This window comes from Petaurus breviceps, unplaced genomic scaffold (assembly GCF_028583685.1).
Source record: "Petaurus breviceps papuanus isolate PSGF00001 unplaced genomic scaffold, PetGlider_PUasm1.0 90897, whole genome shotgun sequence".
In the NCBI taxonomy this organism is placed as follows: domain Eukaryota; kingdom Metazoa; phylum Chordata; class Mammalia; order Diprotodontia; family Petauridae; genus Petaurus; species Petaurus breviceps.
Window position 1 is genome coordinate 15,685,999 of NW_027187374.1, and position 19,143 is coordinate 15,705,141.

At 43.1% G+C, this 19,143-nt stretch overlaps 1 protein-coding gene and 2 pseudogenes across 1 annotated transcript in view; 2 read left to right on the top strand and 1 right to left on the bottom strand.

Moving 5' to 3' along the window:
• CHAF1B (chromatin assembly factor 1 subunit B) overlaps positions 1 to 5,943 on the top strand; it is a 34,519-nt gene extending 28,576 nt beyond the window's left edge. Inside the window, exons 12-14 of the mRNA XM_069075084.1 lie at positions 966 to 1,400; positions 4,276 to 4,358; positions 4,884 to 5,943. Coding sequence (XP_068931185.1) covers positions 966 to 1,400; positions 4,276 to 4,358; positions 4,884 to 4,996 — 631 coding nt within the window. The 3' untranslated portion in view covers positions 4,997 to 5,943. The remainder of the gene's footprint in view (positions 1 to 965; positions 1,401 to 4,275; positions 4,359 to 4,883) is intronic.
• Positions 5,944 to 6,089: 146 nt separating this feature from the next.
• LOC138151531 (5S ribosomal RNA) lies at positions 6,090 to 6,208 on the top strand (annotated as a pseudogene).
• A 1,751-nt stretch (positions 6,209 to 7,959) lies between these two features.
• On the bottom strand, positions 7,960 to 18,828 carry LOC138151311 (conserved oligomeric Golgi complex subunit 1-like; annotated as a pseudogene).
• Positions 18,829 to 19,143: the final 315 nt, after the last annotated feature.

Genomic DNA, 19,143 nt, shown 5'->3' on the forward strand with positions numbered 1-19,143 from the left:
AAAATGTCTTATCTATTTCCCACTTCTCTGGGGTAACTCAAGACATCTGCCACATCCGTTTCTAGAATTTAGTAGATTAGATTAAAGAGACCCAGCGAAGGTGTCACACATTCTGCCAAGGCAGTAACATAAGTTAGGTGTTTCCATACCTGATCTTTGTTGTTGTCTTTGATCAGTGATGAAGATTGACATCTGGTAGTCAACATACAGAGACTCCCAAAAGTCTTAGCATGGCTTTTTGGGACATCCTGTATTGCTGTATTGTAAGATCAAGTGAGATAATATATGTAAAGTGTTTTGTAAACTTTAAAGTATTATATAAATATTTATCATTGCTATTATTATCCATACTGGAGAAGTCCTTGGGAGCAAGAAAGTCTTTGTCCCCTGTTCATTCTTATTTTTTTAAGGATATAAATTTTAATAGGGAGCTGCTATATAGTTTGTTATAGTTTGAATCCTGTTAAAAATAGTAGGAAGTGAACAGCTAAGTCTAGATAAAATCAGGTTACAAATAATAAATTATCTTTCTAACACCTTGAGATTTACAAAGTACTTTGTTCATAGCAACCCCACGAGTTAGATAGTACAAGCAATCTTTATCAAAAAATCTTTATGAAATCTCCATCTTTACTGACGGAGAAAGTTCAGTATATAAAAGTTAAAAATTATCCAGGATTGGAACTTAGTCCCTGTATTGGAAAGACTAGCCCTTTTTTCATGCAAAGTTTAACTTTGATTAATTGGATCCTTTAAAATAATAATGGGGAACACACTTAGATCTTGCTTTCAAGAATTAACCATGATTTTCCAAGTTAATCTGTTTTATCTGTTTACCCTTGGTAAATATACTTGGTAGCATCTTGGTTTTTAGTTTTATTTTCAGTTTCTTTTCTCAACAAGTAGAGCAACAAGCTTCATAAAACATTTCTCTCATTTTCTTCTCTTCTTTGGAAAAAAAAAAGGTCCAGTGATGGGGCCTTCCTGGCTATTTCTTCTACAGATGGGTATTGCTCCTTTGTGACATTTGAGAAGGATGAACTTGGAGTGCCTTTAAAGGAGAAACCTGTTTTAAATGTGAGAACCCCTAATACAGCAGAGAAGAAAGCCAAGAATCAGATACATCGAGTGACATCCCCAAGCCCTAGGCCAGTGGAAGGAACCCCTACCAATAGAAACCAAGATTCAAACAATTCTGTCACACCCCTTCAGAACAGGCAGTCTCCAGCCCTAACAATGAACAAGGACTCACCCATGAGACCTCTTGGAAATAGAAGCTCCCTGAATCTGTCCTCAGAAGAGAAGAAAACTCTGCAGGCTTGTAATCAGAACATAAAGTCAACCCAACCCCGGAGAATTACATTGAATACCTTAAAAGCTTGGAGTAAGACAACTCCCCGGTAAGAAAAAAGTTAGCCAGTATAGAAAATTGTAATTATAAAACACTGGGGAGAGGGGGAGAAGACACATAATAGCACAAAATGACAACAAACATTGCTTAAAAAAAAGGTTTCTACAATGATGTCTCTGTTTTAATAGATGGCAGTGCTTTGTGATCTATGTGATCTATAACAATTTATCTATGACAACAAATACTATGTGCCAGCTGCCTTCTGTTGCTGTTGTACTGTAGGCTTGGTAGCCAAAGTGCCTGGCTGCTGTTTGTGCCATAGGCAGGAGAACCACTTAATTGAATTTGAATTCATCATAACACTGCTCTCTTCAAATAGCAATTCCCTTTCCTTCTTGCTTAGCTCAGATATACTTCAGTGGACCCATGATCTCATCGATGTGGGTATTCCATCCAGTGCTTTACAAACTAAAACTTTTTTAACTTTCTTCCTCGGAGATAACCTTGCTCTGCAGAAAAGCCCCAATACAACCAAGTGATGAATTTCCAAAACAGAGTCAAAATAAAACAAACTCCCCCAAAAGATTGGAGAGCTGTGAGGAGAAAACCAGTAATGGTGGTTAACTGCACACCACTTTCTTTATTCCTCTCCTATGATCAGATCTTTTCACTTTATTCTTTTCTCAGCATTCTTCTTCATAGAATTACAGAGTGGAAAGGAGCCTCAAGTAGTCAGCTAGTCCACACTGTACTTATGCAGGAATGTCTATAGCATCCCTACCCTAACTTTACCTTAAAAATAAGAGGTTTCTATAATAAAGCTGTCTGTGTTTCAGTACATATCCGAGTTTTTTTGTGATCTAGCTATAACAATTTATCTCTGACAACTAGTCCTATGCATTAATGGCTTTCTATTGCCTTAGTATTATAGGGCTTGTAACCGAAGTGCTGGCTGTTGTTTGTGCTGCAGGCAGAAAGGCCTCTAAGTGAGGGGAAACTACCTCCTGAGGCAGCTCCTCTTACTTTTGGATAACTAACTGTCTGACAGTTTGAGCCTGATCTGCCTTTTCTGCTGTTCCCATGCTTTGCTTAAAGTGTGATGGCCAAAACTTACAGATTTGCTAACAAGAGAATATCACAAGACTATAGTGCCCTCTTGTGTCCCGCACATTTTGCCTCTCTTAATGCAGCCTACGATAGCATTAACTTTCTTTGTTGTCATGTTACACCATTAATTTGTAGTAAGCTCTCATTTCACTAAAACCCCCAGGTCTTTTTTTTACACAAACTGTTTTCTGCCTATTCTTCTAGCCTGTTGACGTCATTATGGGACCTTCTTGGTCTTTCATCATATGACTGTCTATCTCCCAGGTTAGTGGCAGTTTCAAATTTGACTAATGTGCCAATTATAACTTCATTCAAGTCAATATTGAACAAAGGGCCAAGGGCACACCCCTGGCACATTTCCCTAGAGCCCTCTCTTCAAGATTACATTAAGAAATGTTTTTTTTTCTTTTTAAAGCAATTGGGGTTAAGTAACTTGCTCAAAGTTACACGGCCAGTTATTATTTCTGGGTGTGGTGCTGAGTATCTGAGCCCGGATTTGATCCAGGTCATCCCGACACTGGAGCTGGTGCTCTTACTCGCTGAGCCATCTGGCCGCCCCTAAGCAATTGGGGTTAAGTAACTTGCTCAAGGTTACACGGCCAGGTGTTTCTGGGTGGGTGCTAAGTGTCTGAGCCCGAGATTCGATCTCCAGGTGTTCTCAACACTGGAGCCGGTGCTCTTACTCCCTGTGCTACCTGGCCGCCCCTAGAACTGGTTTTTTTTTTTCTAAAGGAATAGATCACGACTTGGATTGAGTGAAATACTGATAATGGATAAAAGGCTTAATGCATACTTTGCTTCTGTTTTCTCTGCCAGAGAGAATGATATTTGGAGATGGCAGCTAGATTGGCATAGTGGATAGAGTTCTAGACTTGTAGTCAGAAAGTTTTGAGTTTGAATTCTGCTCCATATGCTTAAGAGCTGCATCACCCTAGACAAGTCACTTAATTGCATATATCTTGTTTTCGTCATCTATAAAACGGGATAATGATAATAAAGCCAACTTAATAGGGTTATTGTGAGGTTCAAATGACATAATTTATGTAAATCACTTGACAAGCCTTAAAGTGATATATTAATCCCAGGCATTATAGGAAAGGACATGAGAAAAGAATATTTAAACTTAAGTGAGAATTAAGAAAAGCAAAGTTAAGTTTAAGTCACCAGCCCTTTTTGTTGATATTTGTCACCAATTTCAGCTCATCTTGAGTTTTAGAATTCCTAACATCACTCCTTTGTCATTTGAATTGTTTCTTTTTATATATTCATTATTTCCTCCTCGAGAACTTGTTCTGCTTGGGGAGATTTTCCCTATAGAATTTTAAGTAATAGAATTCTACTTAGCCTTTCTCTGCATCCTTTAAAATTTTCTAAAAGCTAGGGTTCATGTTCCTACTATCGCAAATTTCCCAAATTTTCCCATATTTTCTACTGCTTTGTCAGGATCAGGGCCATTTCTCTTCACCGCCTTCTCCATTTTTTGAAGAATGAAATTATTAAGGCAAGCTAAGAATTTATAAGCTTTTATTCATAGACAGGTCTAATAGATGTCATTATAATTTGAATGGTCTATCATTAGTAAACTTCTAGGGGAAAGGAAGGGAGCTCCAGGCTATGCTCTTTTTCCCAAACTCTTTATTTCATTTTAAGGATACTTGCATAATTCTCAGCTGAAAGTTCAAGCATAAAATTATTCAGTAGCTCTGCTGTTTCCTAAAAAATGAAAATACATTTGTTTATCAGACATGAATAGAATAGAATGAATACCTATCCATTAATCAACTATGTTCCCTATCATTTTATTTTTTTTAATTTAGGAGAATAAACTTAATGGCCTTAAAGACAGATGCTCAGACATGCACTCCACAAAGCAACTCAGCTTCTATCCCATCTGCAGAAGGTAGGTAAATTTTAGTTGTTTAACTAAACCAGAGATTTTTAAAATTCCATTGGGTTGAAAATTACTATCTTTTGTTAGTTTTATCAGGTCATCCTCTAGTGATGAAGGGTATAACTTCTTAAAATTGTCATGCATATTAATACTTATTGGTTCCCTATAATTAACTCAGCATAGATTATGGATGGAATTATCACAGAAGCTAACCTGTGTTCCCAGTTCCCCAGGGCAATTACTTTTAGATGGGGTGGAGTCAATATTTATCAAGATTGTACCTGTATTTGCCACTTTAGTCTAGTTGGGATTCCTCCACAAAATTCATCCTTTTACTGATATTGAATTTGTTTTTCTTAAAATAAATTACATCTGACTTTAAGAAGTTCTTAGTTTCTCCTCAACAGACAATTTATTAAGCACCTTATTATATGCAAAGCATAGTACAAAAATTAAATAGTCTTAACTCCTCAAGAAGCTTACATTCTTTTGGACTTTTCATAACCACACACTTAATGCTTCTCAATATTGTAGAGATACCTGAAGACACTCTTTGCAGTTCTCCAGAATCAAAACGCCTCAGACTCAATGAAACAGCTACTTCACCATCTTCTGAAAATGAAAGGAGCCTTGGTTTAAGCAGCTGAAAGTCTGGAAGACTGGATTCCTGATGAACTTGCATTATTTAGCCATAGTATATGACCAAAGTAGGAGAGGCCTTTGGGTCCAAAAGGAGGCTTATCTGATGGAGTGTGTGACTTGTTCAGCATCCAAACCAGGTGCAGCAAGCGCTTGAAGCATGATTCTTGTAGATATTGGCTTGTACTGCTTTTTCAGCAAATAACTATTCTATTTATCACATTTTAATTCAGGAGAATGAAAGTATCCTTAGATTAAATACTGGCGTTGTTCTCCTAAAGATGGAATTCTAAACCTCACCTTTGTCCCACTAGATACCGTGTTTCCCCGATAATAAGACACTGTCTCATTATTTTTTTTTTTTGGAAAGAAAAACACCAGAGGGCTTATTTTCAGGGGAGGGCTTATGTTGTCCTGCCTCAGCTGTCCTCCGCGGCACTGCTCTCAATGGCGCCAGCAAGCAAATCACTGGGGAAGAACAGGATGACGTGCTCACTGCTGCAGCTCTGATTGGATGATCTCGGAGCGCGGCGTGCGTTTCACGGTTTCATGGGGCGGGGGGAGACGGTGCATACAGAGGGTACCGTAATGTAGCGTGTAGTGCAGGGGATCACCTTGACTACAGTAGCAATCTCAATAGGGCTTATTTTCGGGGGAGGGCTTATTTTAGAGGAATCTTACACAGTAAGGGGAGGACTTATTTTCGGGATAGGTCTTATTATCGGGGAAACACGGTATATGTCCCACTAAAACTAGATACTAGTTTTTCAAACTGAGGTGTAGTTTTTAAAAGTCCTTCAAAGTAAAGATAATAGTCTTCAGAAAGCTTACAAAGACTACACAAGATGTTCAGATGGATAGTACGAAAAGCTGCAGCACTCAGGAACTGACGCACAGGCAAAACATACCGTTTATTGTCATCTGTTTTTCTGAAGTAAAATATAGCTAAAATAGATTCCCTGTGAAATGGTACAATCAACGATTTACATGATACGGCACATTTTTCATTGTCTGACAGGAGCCAGCGTTGGGGGAGAGAGACTGGCAGCCGGTGGGCGCCCCTGGCTCCAGCTCCTGGGGCTGCCAGACGAAGGTCTGGGTGTCTACGGCTATACTACCCTGAATGCACCCTATCTTGTCTGATCTCAGAAGCTAAGCAGGGTTGGGCCTGGTTAGTAGTTGGATGGGAGACCACCTGGGAATACCGGGTGCTGTAGGCTTTTTTTTCCCCCTTTCCCTGGAGGTCCACTCGTGCCTGGCCCTGCACTCACGCTCTGGGTGGCCGAGTGCCTCCACACGCTGTCTCAGCGGGGTCCCTGCTCCGCATCATCCCCATGCCCATCCGTCCCCACCTTTCACCGAGAAGCACCCTGCCCTCCTTTTCTGCATGGACTTCTTCACTCACTTTCTCCGGCTCTCCCTGTCTCTCTCATGCGCCCACATACTTGCACTCTCACTTCCCCTGACTTCCCTCACTCCTTGATCCACTCATCCCTTCGCGGCCTTCATTTTCGCGCGGCTACATTTGGCCATTTGAGCCCAGGGGCTTGACTCACTCATTTGCTGTGGTATGTTTGTTGCTTGCTGGCTGTTCTTTGGGTATGTACTTGGTTTGGGGGGGTGGCTAGTGGAAGCATCTCTGGGAAGCGGGCCCACGTCCCGGGGCCCTGGAGCATAGCTCAGTCAGCGCTTGGGGCCCCAAGAAAGGCTAGGATGCTCCCTGGCGAGCCAGGGCCCCCAAGCCAAGGGGGCAGACCACCAGATGAGCTGCGCCTAGGGACGCCCACACGCTAGGGTCCGGCTGAAGAGTCCCTCAAGCGTGGCAGGGCCAGTGGAATGAAGGAGGAGTGGCCCCCGCCTCCCCTCGATGCAGGGGGGCTCTTAGCCAGCCACTGGAGTGAGCCCGAAGAGGCGCGAGGCTCGGTGGAGCGTTGCCCACAGCGGCAAGCGTGGGAGCCGGCCAGTGGGGGACAAAGGGCCTGGCTGGCGCGGGCTGTGGCCCATGGCCTGGGGACGGGATGGAAGACAGCGCCGAGACCTGCGGCCTGGCACTGAGGGAGGGGCCGCCAAGTTGGCGGAGCAGGCAGCATGGGCACAGGGTCACACCATGGCCAAGGGCCAGGGCTGTTTGCAAGGAGGAGGGGGTGGGCAGAGGAGGGCCAGGGTTCGGCCAGCTGTGGGTGCCCAGCGAGTGGCGGGGTGCGTCAGCGGGCTAGCCGGCCTGGTTAGGCAGTGAGGGCAGCAGGCTGTGGCCCAGAGCTGCGAGCGTTGGGGAGAGAGACAGGGCTTTGCAGTACAGCTGCTGGCAGCCCGGTGGGTACCCCTGGCACCAGCTCTTGGGGCTGCCAGGCGAAGGTCTGGGCACCTACGGCCATACCACCCTGAACACGCCCGATCTAGGCTTATCTCAGAAGCTAAGCAGGGTCGGGCCTGGTTGGTATTTGGATGGGAGACTGCCTCCCCTGTCCTTACATTTGTGATGGCCATGCTCCAAAGCCAGTATCCCAGTAGACTCTGCTCCAGGAGCTGGTCTTTCACTTCCTGCCACTTTGCTAGAACAGGATTCACTTCCTGAGCTTTTCCTTTCATCTGTTTCTTTGTAGACTGAGGCTCCCTTGTGGGTTTCTCTGTACAGTCCTCCAAAAGCTAGATTTCAAGTTTCTTAGCAAACACTGCACAGCTTTGAAAGACAAGAAGTATTGGAACTTTTGTCTCAGACACAAATGCACGTTAGCTTAAATTTGATTTTGTGATAATTCCACCTGTTGTGTCTAGCAAGCCACAGTGACTAATGGTATAGACTAAGCAACCTTAGCTGGTGTTTAACATAACAGGTACAGTAGAACTATTTGTTAGCTTAGGTTCGATGTAATATTTTGAAGTACCTTTTAATAGTCACTAGGGGGCCACATATCCTTAACGAAACCACAAAAATTGGTGGAACTTAGAAACAAATTAGCAGAGGCACTAATAAATACATGGTAATATTTATTTAGAAAAGGAGAGGCATGTCCAGATAAGTTGCTTCATTTTATTTAGTCATATTAGAGAGCCAACTAAGTTTGAAAAGAGATGGTGTAGATATGTCTTCCTTCTCTGTGACAAGCTGTCTGAAGAAGGAATCAGGACGCATCATGTCATCTGTTCTGGGGAGTGTTGGAAATGCAACCTGCCATTAGATAGAAAGGAATGTGCCTTAGATTCTACCAGGATTCTCCTACCTGCTTACCCACTCCAGTCTTCTGTTTTGAAAGTCACCCAAGCACATAAAAGCAGATCTTAAATCTATTGGGATTGCTAGTGAGAGGACATTCCCCTCTAATAGGTAAGGTTAGAAAAAGGACTGGATTTAAAAGAACTACTCTTGACTGGTATTAACTTTTGCTTGTGTGACAAAACTACTAAGTCAAATTTTTAAGGAAAATAACAAGCTTAAATACACTTTCTTCCCACTGCTGGCAACTTGAAGAGGAAGTTTTAATGTTCTGAGAAAATTATGGCACCAGAGAAATGGGCATAATTTTGTCTAAATCGAAGTCTAATTGTTGGGGGTGGGGGAGGAGGTGGAGAGGATTGTATTTTCTCGGTTCCTCTCACCATCCTTTAAAAAACATGTAAGATCTAAAAGTTTTTAGGAGGAAGGCCCTAAGGGACTAGTCTGCAGAGAATGGAAAAAGAATACAAAATTAACACCTGCTTTTCAGTTATAGAACAGGGCAAACAGATAGTATAGATACTAAGGGGTGAGAACAGGTTTGTTTTGAAATAGCCCAGTAAGATTGCTGCAGGCTTTCCTGCATGGAAAAAACAGCTTGAAAAAGCAATAAATTTCCTGTTCTCCTCCTAATAAATATGTTGTGGAGGATAAAAAGTTTTTTCTATTTTCCAAATGAGTACAACCATTTTCTGGGGCTGGTTATGTAACTAGCCCCCTCCCTAGTATGCTAAATAAAACTCCATCCTATCTTTTGCAGAATTTTCTATAGTATTAGCAGCCTAAAATACTCTCTTTGTCTAAACACAATCGTCTTTTTAAACATCTATCAGCTCAATCTAGTGAGATCTTGTACTTGTATCGCGCCACCATTAAATGCAGCATTAGTGCATGTTGCCATTTATTTCTTTCTTAGTATTTAAGAGGGAGATCCCCCAAAAGTTCGATGGAAAGTGAGGAGGGAGAGCCACTGGATATAGGTTTCAGATGCTGTGCTCACTAACCTGGTCTTTGGGTTCTGTGCTTTGGCTAGTGGACTTAGCCTTTCTCGTGCTAGTTGTGCTAAGTGGAAGAAGTCCAAACCTGAAAGGTGGAATGGAGAGGTTTCAGAAGAGTCACCAGAAAACCCCAGGGGTTAGATGAAGTCCCATGTGAAAGATTACCTGATGTGATGTGATCCCAGTGGCAGTACATTACGGGGTTCTTGGGAGCTGAAGGTGCTGCTCCGAGCAGAAAACTGTCAGTACCAGTTAGCAATCCAAATACAACCTGGGAAATTTAAAAAAACAAGGCAAATTAAGATGGGGGTCCTGCCTTCTTAAAGTATGGAAATGTTCTTTTCGGTTAAATATTGCCTCTGAACTTTTTTCCTGCTTTGAGTTGAGAAAACGAAATCTAAAAGGGATTTCTTCACTGATCACAGAAAACTATTTGTATTTTGTTAAGTATTTTCTTTGCTGCAGTTTTTAAAGGTCAACCTTTATATGCAACCATTTGGGAAGGATTTTGTAATGATCATCTGAGTTAAGATTTAACTTGACCTGTCTCAAGCTTAGTATCTGCTAAGGACATGGAATTCACCTTTAACTAGAAAGAGGATTTGCTTGGCTTTTCCTCCACTCTTCATCTGAGAGGCAGCTGGTAGTGTACTGCCAAATGCTCTGACATGTTTGTTTTGCAAGCTGAGCTCTCCAACACTAGGTTTAGCTCAGACAGAAGCATGTTTCCATCTTGACTTACCGAAGTTTGTTGCACCAATCGATTGAGGTTGCTGTTTAGGTGTGGTGTAACGACATCTAGGTCAAAAGGATCTATGAGACCTTCTAAGAAGTCTGTTACTTTTTCGATTCTGGAAAAGAAAACACTGGAATGAGAATTGCTTTTCAGTATGCTGAAAAGAAAGTTATTATAAAGACCTATGTCCTAGGTTTTTATAAAAACATGTCCTAGGAAAACCCAGTACTGAGATTTGTTCTATTTTGTTTTTGCTTTTTAAATGGTAGCTCACCATTTATCCCCTAGGTGGATGCAGAACAGCCTCCACAACTAGAATTAACCTCAGGAGGTCAGACTACATTCTATGTTAATTTTGGAGCAAGAGGGCCAAACTGCACTCTTAAGGTTTGCAGACTTGTGATAATATTCAGATAACCTATTTTCTCTGTACACCTACCACACCCTATAATCTAGAATTTAGCAGCCATATTCCATATGACCACTATTTCATTAGCAATGAGGGCACTTAGTTTTCAAAGCTAAGGCACAATACCTGGAGCCTTGTTTACTTCAACCACTCTTCACCTCTTTGACTGTCAGCACAATATTGAGATAATGCAGATCATAAAGTAGCTGCAGCGCCCTGTTCTGGGTTACTGGGAATGTACCTTCTTTCTGCAAATTGTTTTCCCCAAACCCAAAGAGGAATTATGTGGGCACACTGAACATTCATTCATTAACCTAGTGGTCTCCAAAGTGGGACATGTTGATCCCTACCCAGTTGTAGGGCTGATGTGTTCCTAGCACCAAATCTTTCTACTGTGCCTCACTTACTCTCTTTACAGAGCGAGGTGCCATCTCATCAGTGAGACCTGAGTCCCCCACAGCAGCTGCTACACAGGTGCTAATGGGAAAATGCCATAACTCCATTCCCCCTGTATTTCATCCCAGTGTCTGGAGAATGAGAGGAACCAGCGCCATCCCCCATCCATTCCTGCCGCTTCATTTTAGAAGGGACGGTGAACTATACAGAATAAGCAGAAATGGATGAGTTATGAAAGATCAAAGATTGCATTGCTTTTTCTTCCATATTTCCCTCCCTCAACATATCCAATCATTTCCATACTTTGCTGTTTCTTCTGTCACATCTTTTTCATCCTAACCTATTCAAAAGGCCACCTACCCTAATTCATCCCCTCACCACATCACCTGGACTACTACAATAGCCTTCTAATTGTCCCGGCCTCAAATCTCTCCCCTCTCCAAGTCATCCTCCATGTAAATGCCAAAAGCTTCAGGTCTGAGCATGTCAGTCCCTACTGTGTTTCCCCGATAATAAGACACTGTCTTATTAAGTTTTTGGACAGAAAAACACCAGAGGGCTTATTTTCAGGGGAGGGCTTATTTTATTGAATATTGACAGCAATTTTAATAAACAGGTAAATGTGAACAAAAAAATGTACCTTTATTCAATAAGCAAATCACTGGGGAAGAACAGGATGACACGCTCACTGCTGCAGCTCTGACTGGATGCAGCTCAGAGCGTGGCGTGCGTTTCACGGGGGGGGAGGGGTGGTGCATACAGAGGGTACCGTAATGTAGCGTGTAGCGCAGGGGATCACCTTCACTACAGTAGCAATCTCAATAGGGCTTATTTTCGGGGGAGGGCTTATTTTAGAGGAATCTTGCACAGTAAGGGGAGGGCTTATTTTCGGGATAGGTCTTATTATCGGGGAAACACGGTACTTATAGTAGCTCATTGCCTCTAGGATCAAATACTTCATCTGTGTCACCCTTCTAAGATTTCTATTTTTGTGTAACTTTTATAATGTACATAATTTAATGCAGTAGTATATGTATATACTTTTTATTTTTTATTTACTATAAGTAAATTACACATACTAGGAGTGTGTGCTCAACAATTTTTTTTACCAACAGGCATGTGCTATTAAAAAAGTTTAGAGATACTAATTAGAGTACTAATTAATGCAGAATTAGTCTTGGGTGGCAAGTTAAATTTTGATATTTCAAGGAAAAAGACTTCTAAACTGAAATTCCAATTTCTAGATAAAAGGTTAGACCTTGGTCTAAAAGTTAAAGCCTCAAATTTGTAACAGGATTACAATATTGTACTGGCAGGTCAAATGAGTCCTATGTGACAATTTAAGGACTAAGGAAAAGAGGCATATCTAATAAGGGGGAAGGAAACTACCTACCAATGGGAATTACATAGTCACTTAGTAGGAAAGATATAGCCAAGAGCTGAATTTGATCAGCATCAAACTTGGGTATGCATAGGCTTAAAAAGGAAGAATACATGGGAGAGTGGCTTTACATTTTTAAAAATGCAAACCAGCTAGAAACTCATGGTTGGGAAAAGGTTTTGACTGGGTGAAAAAGATATTTGGATATTCTATAGTAATTGGTACCTGACCCAAGTGTTCCTAAAGGTATTGCCAAACATGTCTGAAAGCTTTAACTTAAATGTCTGAACTCCCCATCAGAGCTACTGAAACACAAGACATGCTTTAGGCAGAGATGAGCCCCTACAACATACCTTTGTTGTCTTCTCTTCAGAAAGCTTTTCATAGCCTGCTAATACTTGAATCAGGCACCCTTTTAGCATCTCCTGCAGGGCTGCCTTTGGCAAGGCATGGCCTCCAACCTGATTTATTTCCTGACACAGGCTGAAGAGGAAGGATTGTACATACCAGGATGGCTACAAGAATCAAATATTGTTATTTAGGAAGGAGTTAGCAAGCCATCAAAATGGGTCATGGGGTACATAATGAATTCAAATATGAAAAATCAGAATTAAAAGTCTGATTTTTAAAAACATAGAAACTTTGGAAGTGTTCCCACTCCTTTGTGCTTCAGATATTCTCTGAAGATAGTCAGTAGACAACTCCTTCCTCTGGATTTAAATCATGTCTAATGGTAGGGACACAGACCAAATGACATCATAAAGTCCCTTTTGGCTTTATGATTTTTAATGTCCTTGAGAAAAGAAGGAGGAGCCATTGTACTTAAAGGTATATTGAGAAACAGATATGATAAGGAGGCTGTGCCTGAGTGTGAAAGAGAAGTAAATCAGACTTGAAATGGAATGATATCATATTATGCCATTCTCTTAAGGAAGCTGGACTGGGGGTTCACCTGCAAGCTGCTGGCTTGTGACGGTGTCCAGGGAGGAGAAGAGTAGGCCGCATGGCAGGGACAGATCAGGCAGCACAACTTCAGGCAAGGTATAGAAGAGGGCATGGGCCTGGTATAGAGTTGTGACTAGCAGCTCCACTAATGAACAAATCTGAGCTTTGATACCAGTACCTACAAGAAGAAAACATCTTCGTTTACTGAAATTGACAAGAATTTCATTTTACATGTACATCTGTGGAAGTCTGTGGTCAGAAATAATCTGAGAGAAAGATTCTTTCTGAGCTTATAAGGATCAATTCTCGAAGGAAAATAAGGTAAGCCTACCATGGTGTGGCTGATTGAGAAGCTGTTGAATGGCTGCCTTCCTGTCTAACAGGAAATCTGTGGGGGCAGGGAGAACTGTCTTCTAGGAGCATGACCGATGACAAGGCCTCTGCAACTGCCTGGTCAGATACAGTCTGGCATCTGAGTATCATCTTGGTTTCATGCAGAATGGTTGACCTAGGAAGAAATAAAATGAAAGGGTAAGGGAAATGACAAAGGTAAGTGGGATTTCAAACCAATCCAAGAGAATGGCAGAACCCTGAGAAACAACTGGAAAGAGTCTTAAACAAGAGAAAAGGAATAACCCACAATTTGTGAGGCTCCAAAAATCTTTTGCATCAATGACTCACCAGAAGTGGCTGGCTGCTGCCACCTGACGCACAAGTATCGGAAAATGGGCGAGAACAGGGGTATAGTGGCCAGTGGTGGAGTCCAGCTGGAGCAGGCTGTGAAGGTGGCAGCACAGCAGGTAGAGCTGGGTGGCATGCAGGTACCGAGAGGCTTCCATGGAGCTCCAGATTTTCTCAGGAATCTCCAAGAGGAGCTTGATTTGAGCAGCCATGCTGTAGAACTTCTCCTGGGACGGCTGCAGGAAAAACCAAGGACATGGGAGAGCCCAAACTTTGGTCACCTGCCACTCAGTGTGAAGCCTGGGGACTAACTTTGGGCAACAAACCTGAATCATGCAGGCTATGTCCTTATCCACTCTGATGGACGTGGAAGCTTGGCTCTGTGGAAGATCAGCAGCCAAATGACACTGCATTCAGCTATGCAGCACTTCCCCTCACAGTTACACACACAGACAGATGGACATGCACGCACGCGCGCACACACACGAAAATGTCAAAAGTCAAGTTCCTCTCCCATCTATCTTTATGTCAAAGCTCCATCACATCATTTTCCTTGACTCATCAGTATTTCAATTCAACAAATACTGATCAAGCACCTATGTGCACCCATGATCAAGTGCTGTGCTAGGTGCTGGAGTTGTGAAGACAAAACCAAGTCAGCCTTTGTCCTCAAGAAGCTCACAGTCTACTGTATACTTCCAAGCAAATGCAAGGTAGAACCAGTAAGTGTAAATGCAAGGCGAGGCCTCTCAGGCAGAAGGCACTTGATCTGTGCTTTGAAGGAATCTTAGGGATTCTGACATTTGGAGGTGGGAAGAACAATCCAGATACGGGGGACAGCAAAGGGGGGAGCTGGAATCCCATGCACAGCCAGCAGGCCAGTTTGACTAATGAAGAGGCAATCAATGAAATAAAAATAGAAAGGTAGGGAGCAGTCAGATTGTGGAAGGTTTTAGATGTCAGGCTGAGAATTTTATATTTTCTCCTAGAGGCAATCAAAAGTCATGAAAATTTCTAAGTAAGAAATTAGGAATATAAATTTGGCTGCTGTGTCAACATTCCTCCTCTGGGTTTCTTGGGAAATATCTTCGCTTTTTTTCCTACCTCTGAATATTCTTGTCTTCCTCAATAGTTTTTTTTCCTCCTCCAATCCCTTACATGTGGATGACCCAAAGGGTCAGGCCTCTTCTCTTTCTTTGCTCTTAGGTCTCATCCGATCTCAGTTTCAACAATCACTTCTTATGCAGAGAATGCCCAAATCTATAAGCCTACCCTCTGAGGCAAAAGACAACCTAGTTAGTCGTCACAAAAGACTTAATCTGGAAGGGGAAGACCCACGGTTTCTGACCAATGAACCGAACTGAAACAATGTCTAATGAAACCCACTCAGAGCCATCAAAACCCAAACAATGAGCAAGTGATGCTTAGGCTGGGATCTATTATTGGCCGACCACAGTCAGAGTGATTTGGGTTTAAAGGCATAGTCAAATAGCTCTATTTGAATTCCAATGAGCTTTATCAAAGACTAGCTTTCCAGAGCCATATTTCACAGAATTCAAGTCAACAAACATTTTTTAAGTGCATAGGCACTTAAAGATTAGTGTTTGAAGCTGGAAATACCAAAATCAAAAGAAGTCCTTGCCTTCAAGAGTTTAAATTCTATACAAGTAAATACAAATTATTTTAAGAGGGAGAAGTGCTAATCAGCTCCAATCCCTGGTTCCCTCACACAATTACCCTTACAAATCCCAACCCTGAATTACTACCAGTTCCACTCCTCTTACCTGCAGGGGAATGAAGCTAGAGGAAATTGAGGGAGTCACGTTTCTTGGGTTCACTACAAATTTGTCTTCTAATCTCAACTGGGTACTCACTCCCAGCAAAACAATCCTTTCATTTCTCCCCAACAGATGACCTATCTCACTCTCCACAACAGCTGCTCCAAACCTCTCCTCAAACTTCCCATAACACCCCTCTCTATCCCATTCAGTTGAGGTTCTCTCCTTTATACTGTATCGAGAGAAATCAAGGTCATTTTCAAGGAGCTCACCCTTCTCATCTTGGTATCATCCCCCACTATTTCTTCTCTTGCTCTAGTCCAGACCTGCACAACTAGGCAGCAGGCAGGGGCCAAAATATAGGCTAAACTTCAGGCCACAGATAGGTTAGACTAGAGACAGACTGAAGATGGTTGGTTGCTGTAGATCACATGACAAACAAGAGAGTGCACAGTGGCAACCCTATATTTTTTGCTAGTTGCCCAAAATCCTTTCATAGGTTGAAAGCACCCGAAGGCCCTATGTTGTGCAGGCCTGTTCTGGTGTCTGAGGAAGAGGCCAACCCTTCTACATATGCCCTTCCCATCTTTCCCAGCAGACTGCCCACACTATCATTCTGTATCTCTCACACCCTTAAAAAAGCCTCACTAAATCCCACCATCCCTGCAAGCTATCATCATATATTTTTCCTCACTTTCTCAAATTACTTGAAAGAACTTAAAAAGTTTATTCTGGTTACCTTTACTTCCTCTCTTCCCACTTATTCTCAGCCCTTTGCAATCTGGCTTCTGACCTCAATATTCAACCTAAGCTGCTCTCTCCAAAATTACCAATTATCCCTTTAATTGCCAAACCTAATGACATTTTCCCCATTCTTCTCATGCTCCTTGATCCCTTTTCAGCATTTGGCTACCTTCTCCTTCCTCTAATGCTCTTTCTTCCCTGGGTTCTTATGACATCATTTTCTCCAGGTTATTCTCTTATCTGCCTGACTGCTCCATTTTAGTCTCCTTTACTGGTTCATCATCCACATCATGCCTATGAACTGTGTCTAAAACTCTTTTCTCTTTTCTTTCTATATTCTCTCACCTGGTGACTCATCAGCTTTCATAGGTTCAATGAACATATAAAGATAATTAGTAACATATAAAGATAATTATATCCAAGCCCATTTTCCTAATCTAATATCAACAATAGCCTACTAGATGTTTCAAAGAGACATCATAAACTCAAGAGGTGAGTTCCATTAGTGGTCCCTTCAAATCCACCCCTCTTCTGAATGAACTTCCAGATTACTCTACGGGGCATCACCATCTCTCCAGGCACCCAGGTGCCCAACCCAGAGGTCTGCCTAGACCAGAGGTGGGGGACCTGTGGCACTGAAGTAGCATGTGGCCTTCTAGGTCCTTGGGTGCTGCCTTCTGACTGAGTTCAAGTTTTACAGAACAAATCCTTTTATTATGGGGATTTGTTCTGTGAAGTTTGGATTCAGTCAAAGGGTCCCACTTGAGGACCTAGAGGTCCTACACTCTTTACATTCTCTTACCCCATAGTCAATTATTTGCCAAAACTTGTCATTTCTACCTCCATCTCCCTTCCATCTCCTTCTTCCTACTTTCCTCATTTAATCTATTGGCTAAGCTACTGCAATGGGCTCCTCACTGTCCTCTCTGCTTACAGAGTTTCAGCCCTCATATCAATTCTCCGCACGGCTGATAAATCGATATTCCTAAAACACAGATCTGCCCATGTCATTTCCCTACTCAAAAATCTCCATGTGACTTCCATTTGCTTCTAGGATGGCATATAAACTCCCCTGCTTGGCATTTAAAGTGCTCCACAACGACCCCCACCTCCTTCCTCCAGCCTTATTTCATGACTTCTTTTCACACAACTCTCCATTCAGTCAAATTATCCCACATACCCTCTGGCTTTTTGCAAACATTTGCTCCTCACCTCAGGGTCCCTGAATCCCAAGCTTTCTCCAGGGTACCTCCTACCAGGTCTTTCCTGATCTTAGGGCTTATTAGCCCTCTCTCCTCCCTGCTTTCTTTGTCATTATATATTGGCTTTTCAGTTAGGCTAGTATAGTGTGGAGAGAGCACTGGACCTAGAGTCTGGAAGACCTGAGTTCAAATGCAGCCTCAGACATTAATATTAGCAGGGTGCCCCTGATTAAGTCACTTTAACATCTGCCAGTCTCCTCACCCATAAAATGAGAATAATAGCACCTACCTCCCAGGGTGTGGTGAGGATTTACTATTTGTAAAGAGCCCTTTAAAAACTCTAGCTAATAGGAATCCCTCAGCAGGAGGTAACTTCTTGAAGGCAGGGCAATCCTTCCAGATTTTTTCTCTTCATTTACTTAACCTAACCCAAAGCCTTAAACATCCTTTTTTTTTTTTGGCCGAGACCTGGAATTTCAATCATGTTCGGAATCCGGCTCAAAGGAAACTCCTTCCTTCCACCATTGCGGACTGGCGACTGTCCTGCGCTTTATAATCACGGGCCTTTGCTTAGAGGCCAGGACTGAGGCTGGCCCTCCCTGCTAGGGCTGCCTCTTCCTAAGCCTGGTACAGAGCAGGTGTTGGTGGAACAGAATGGAATCCCCGGATGAAAAGTGGTCCCCATGCGGGGGTCCAGTGGGGTGGTCCCTCCCGCACAATGAGAGCTGGGAGGGAGGGGGACGGGGTTAGAGGGAAGGGGGCGGGCATGCCCCGTTCGGGTCAATTGCAGGGAGCCCAGAGCTGACACTAGGGGGCGGGGCTCATGGAAAGGGGCGAGACCTGGGGGGGCGCGACGTCGCAGTAGCTGCAGCTGTAGCCGTAGCGCGGCTCTCCTGGCGGAGGTGTGCGCAGCACTCGTCTGTCGCCTTTACGGCCTCCAGCAGTCCCTCGGCGCAGCTGCGCGATGGTGTCGGCCGCCTTGATCAGGTCGCGGTAGCGCTCACCCACCATCTGCCGCAGCTCCTCCTTCTTGTGCTCGATCTCCGCTCGTACCTGTCGCTCCAGCCCGCGGATCTCCTCCGCTCCATGTGCCTCGAACAGCGCTGCGTCATCCCGCAGCTCCAGCCTCTTCAGGGGCTGCGGACGGGCCATCGCTGCAGCTGTGGTGGCGTTTTCTCTGCAGCAGGACGGAGGCGGGACGGGACGGGGCGGGGCGGTTGTACGTAACTTCCGCCAAGCTGTTGGACCTCCTTCTCCATCTTTGTTTGGGCTTACAGCTTCCGTTCTCCATGGAAGCCATGTTTGTTAGGTGGTGTTACGTGGCTTGGGCTGAGGCGCCATATTTGTTAGGGTCACACTTGCCTCCTGAAAATTGTATTTTATTATGGAAGAGTAATTTAAAAGGCAGATAATAAGGTATATTTATTAACTAACTCATTTCACCTAATACTCTGAAACTGAAAGAATCATTCACAAGACCTCCGTCCTAGTTCAGACTTTGTCAGTCAACCAACATTTATTAAATACCTACGCTGTGCTAAATGGGCAGCTAGGTGGCTCAGTGGATAGAATGCTGGGCCTGAGGTGAAGAACTCATCTTCCTGAGCTCAAATTTGGCCTTTGACACTATCAGTGTGACCCTGGGCAAATCACTTAAACCTGTTTGCCTTT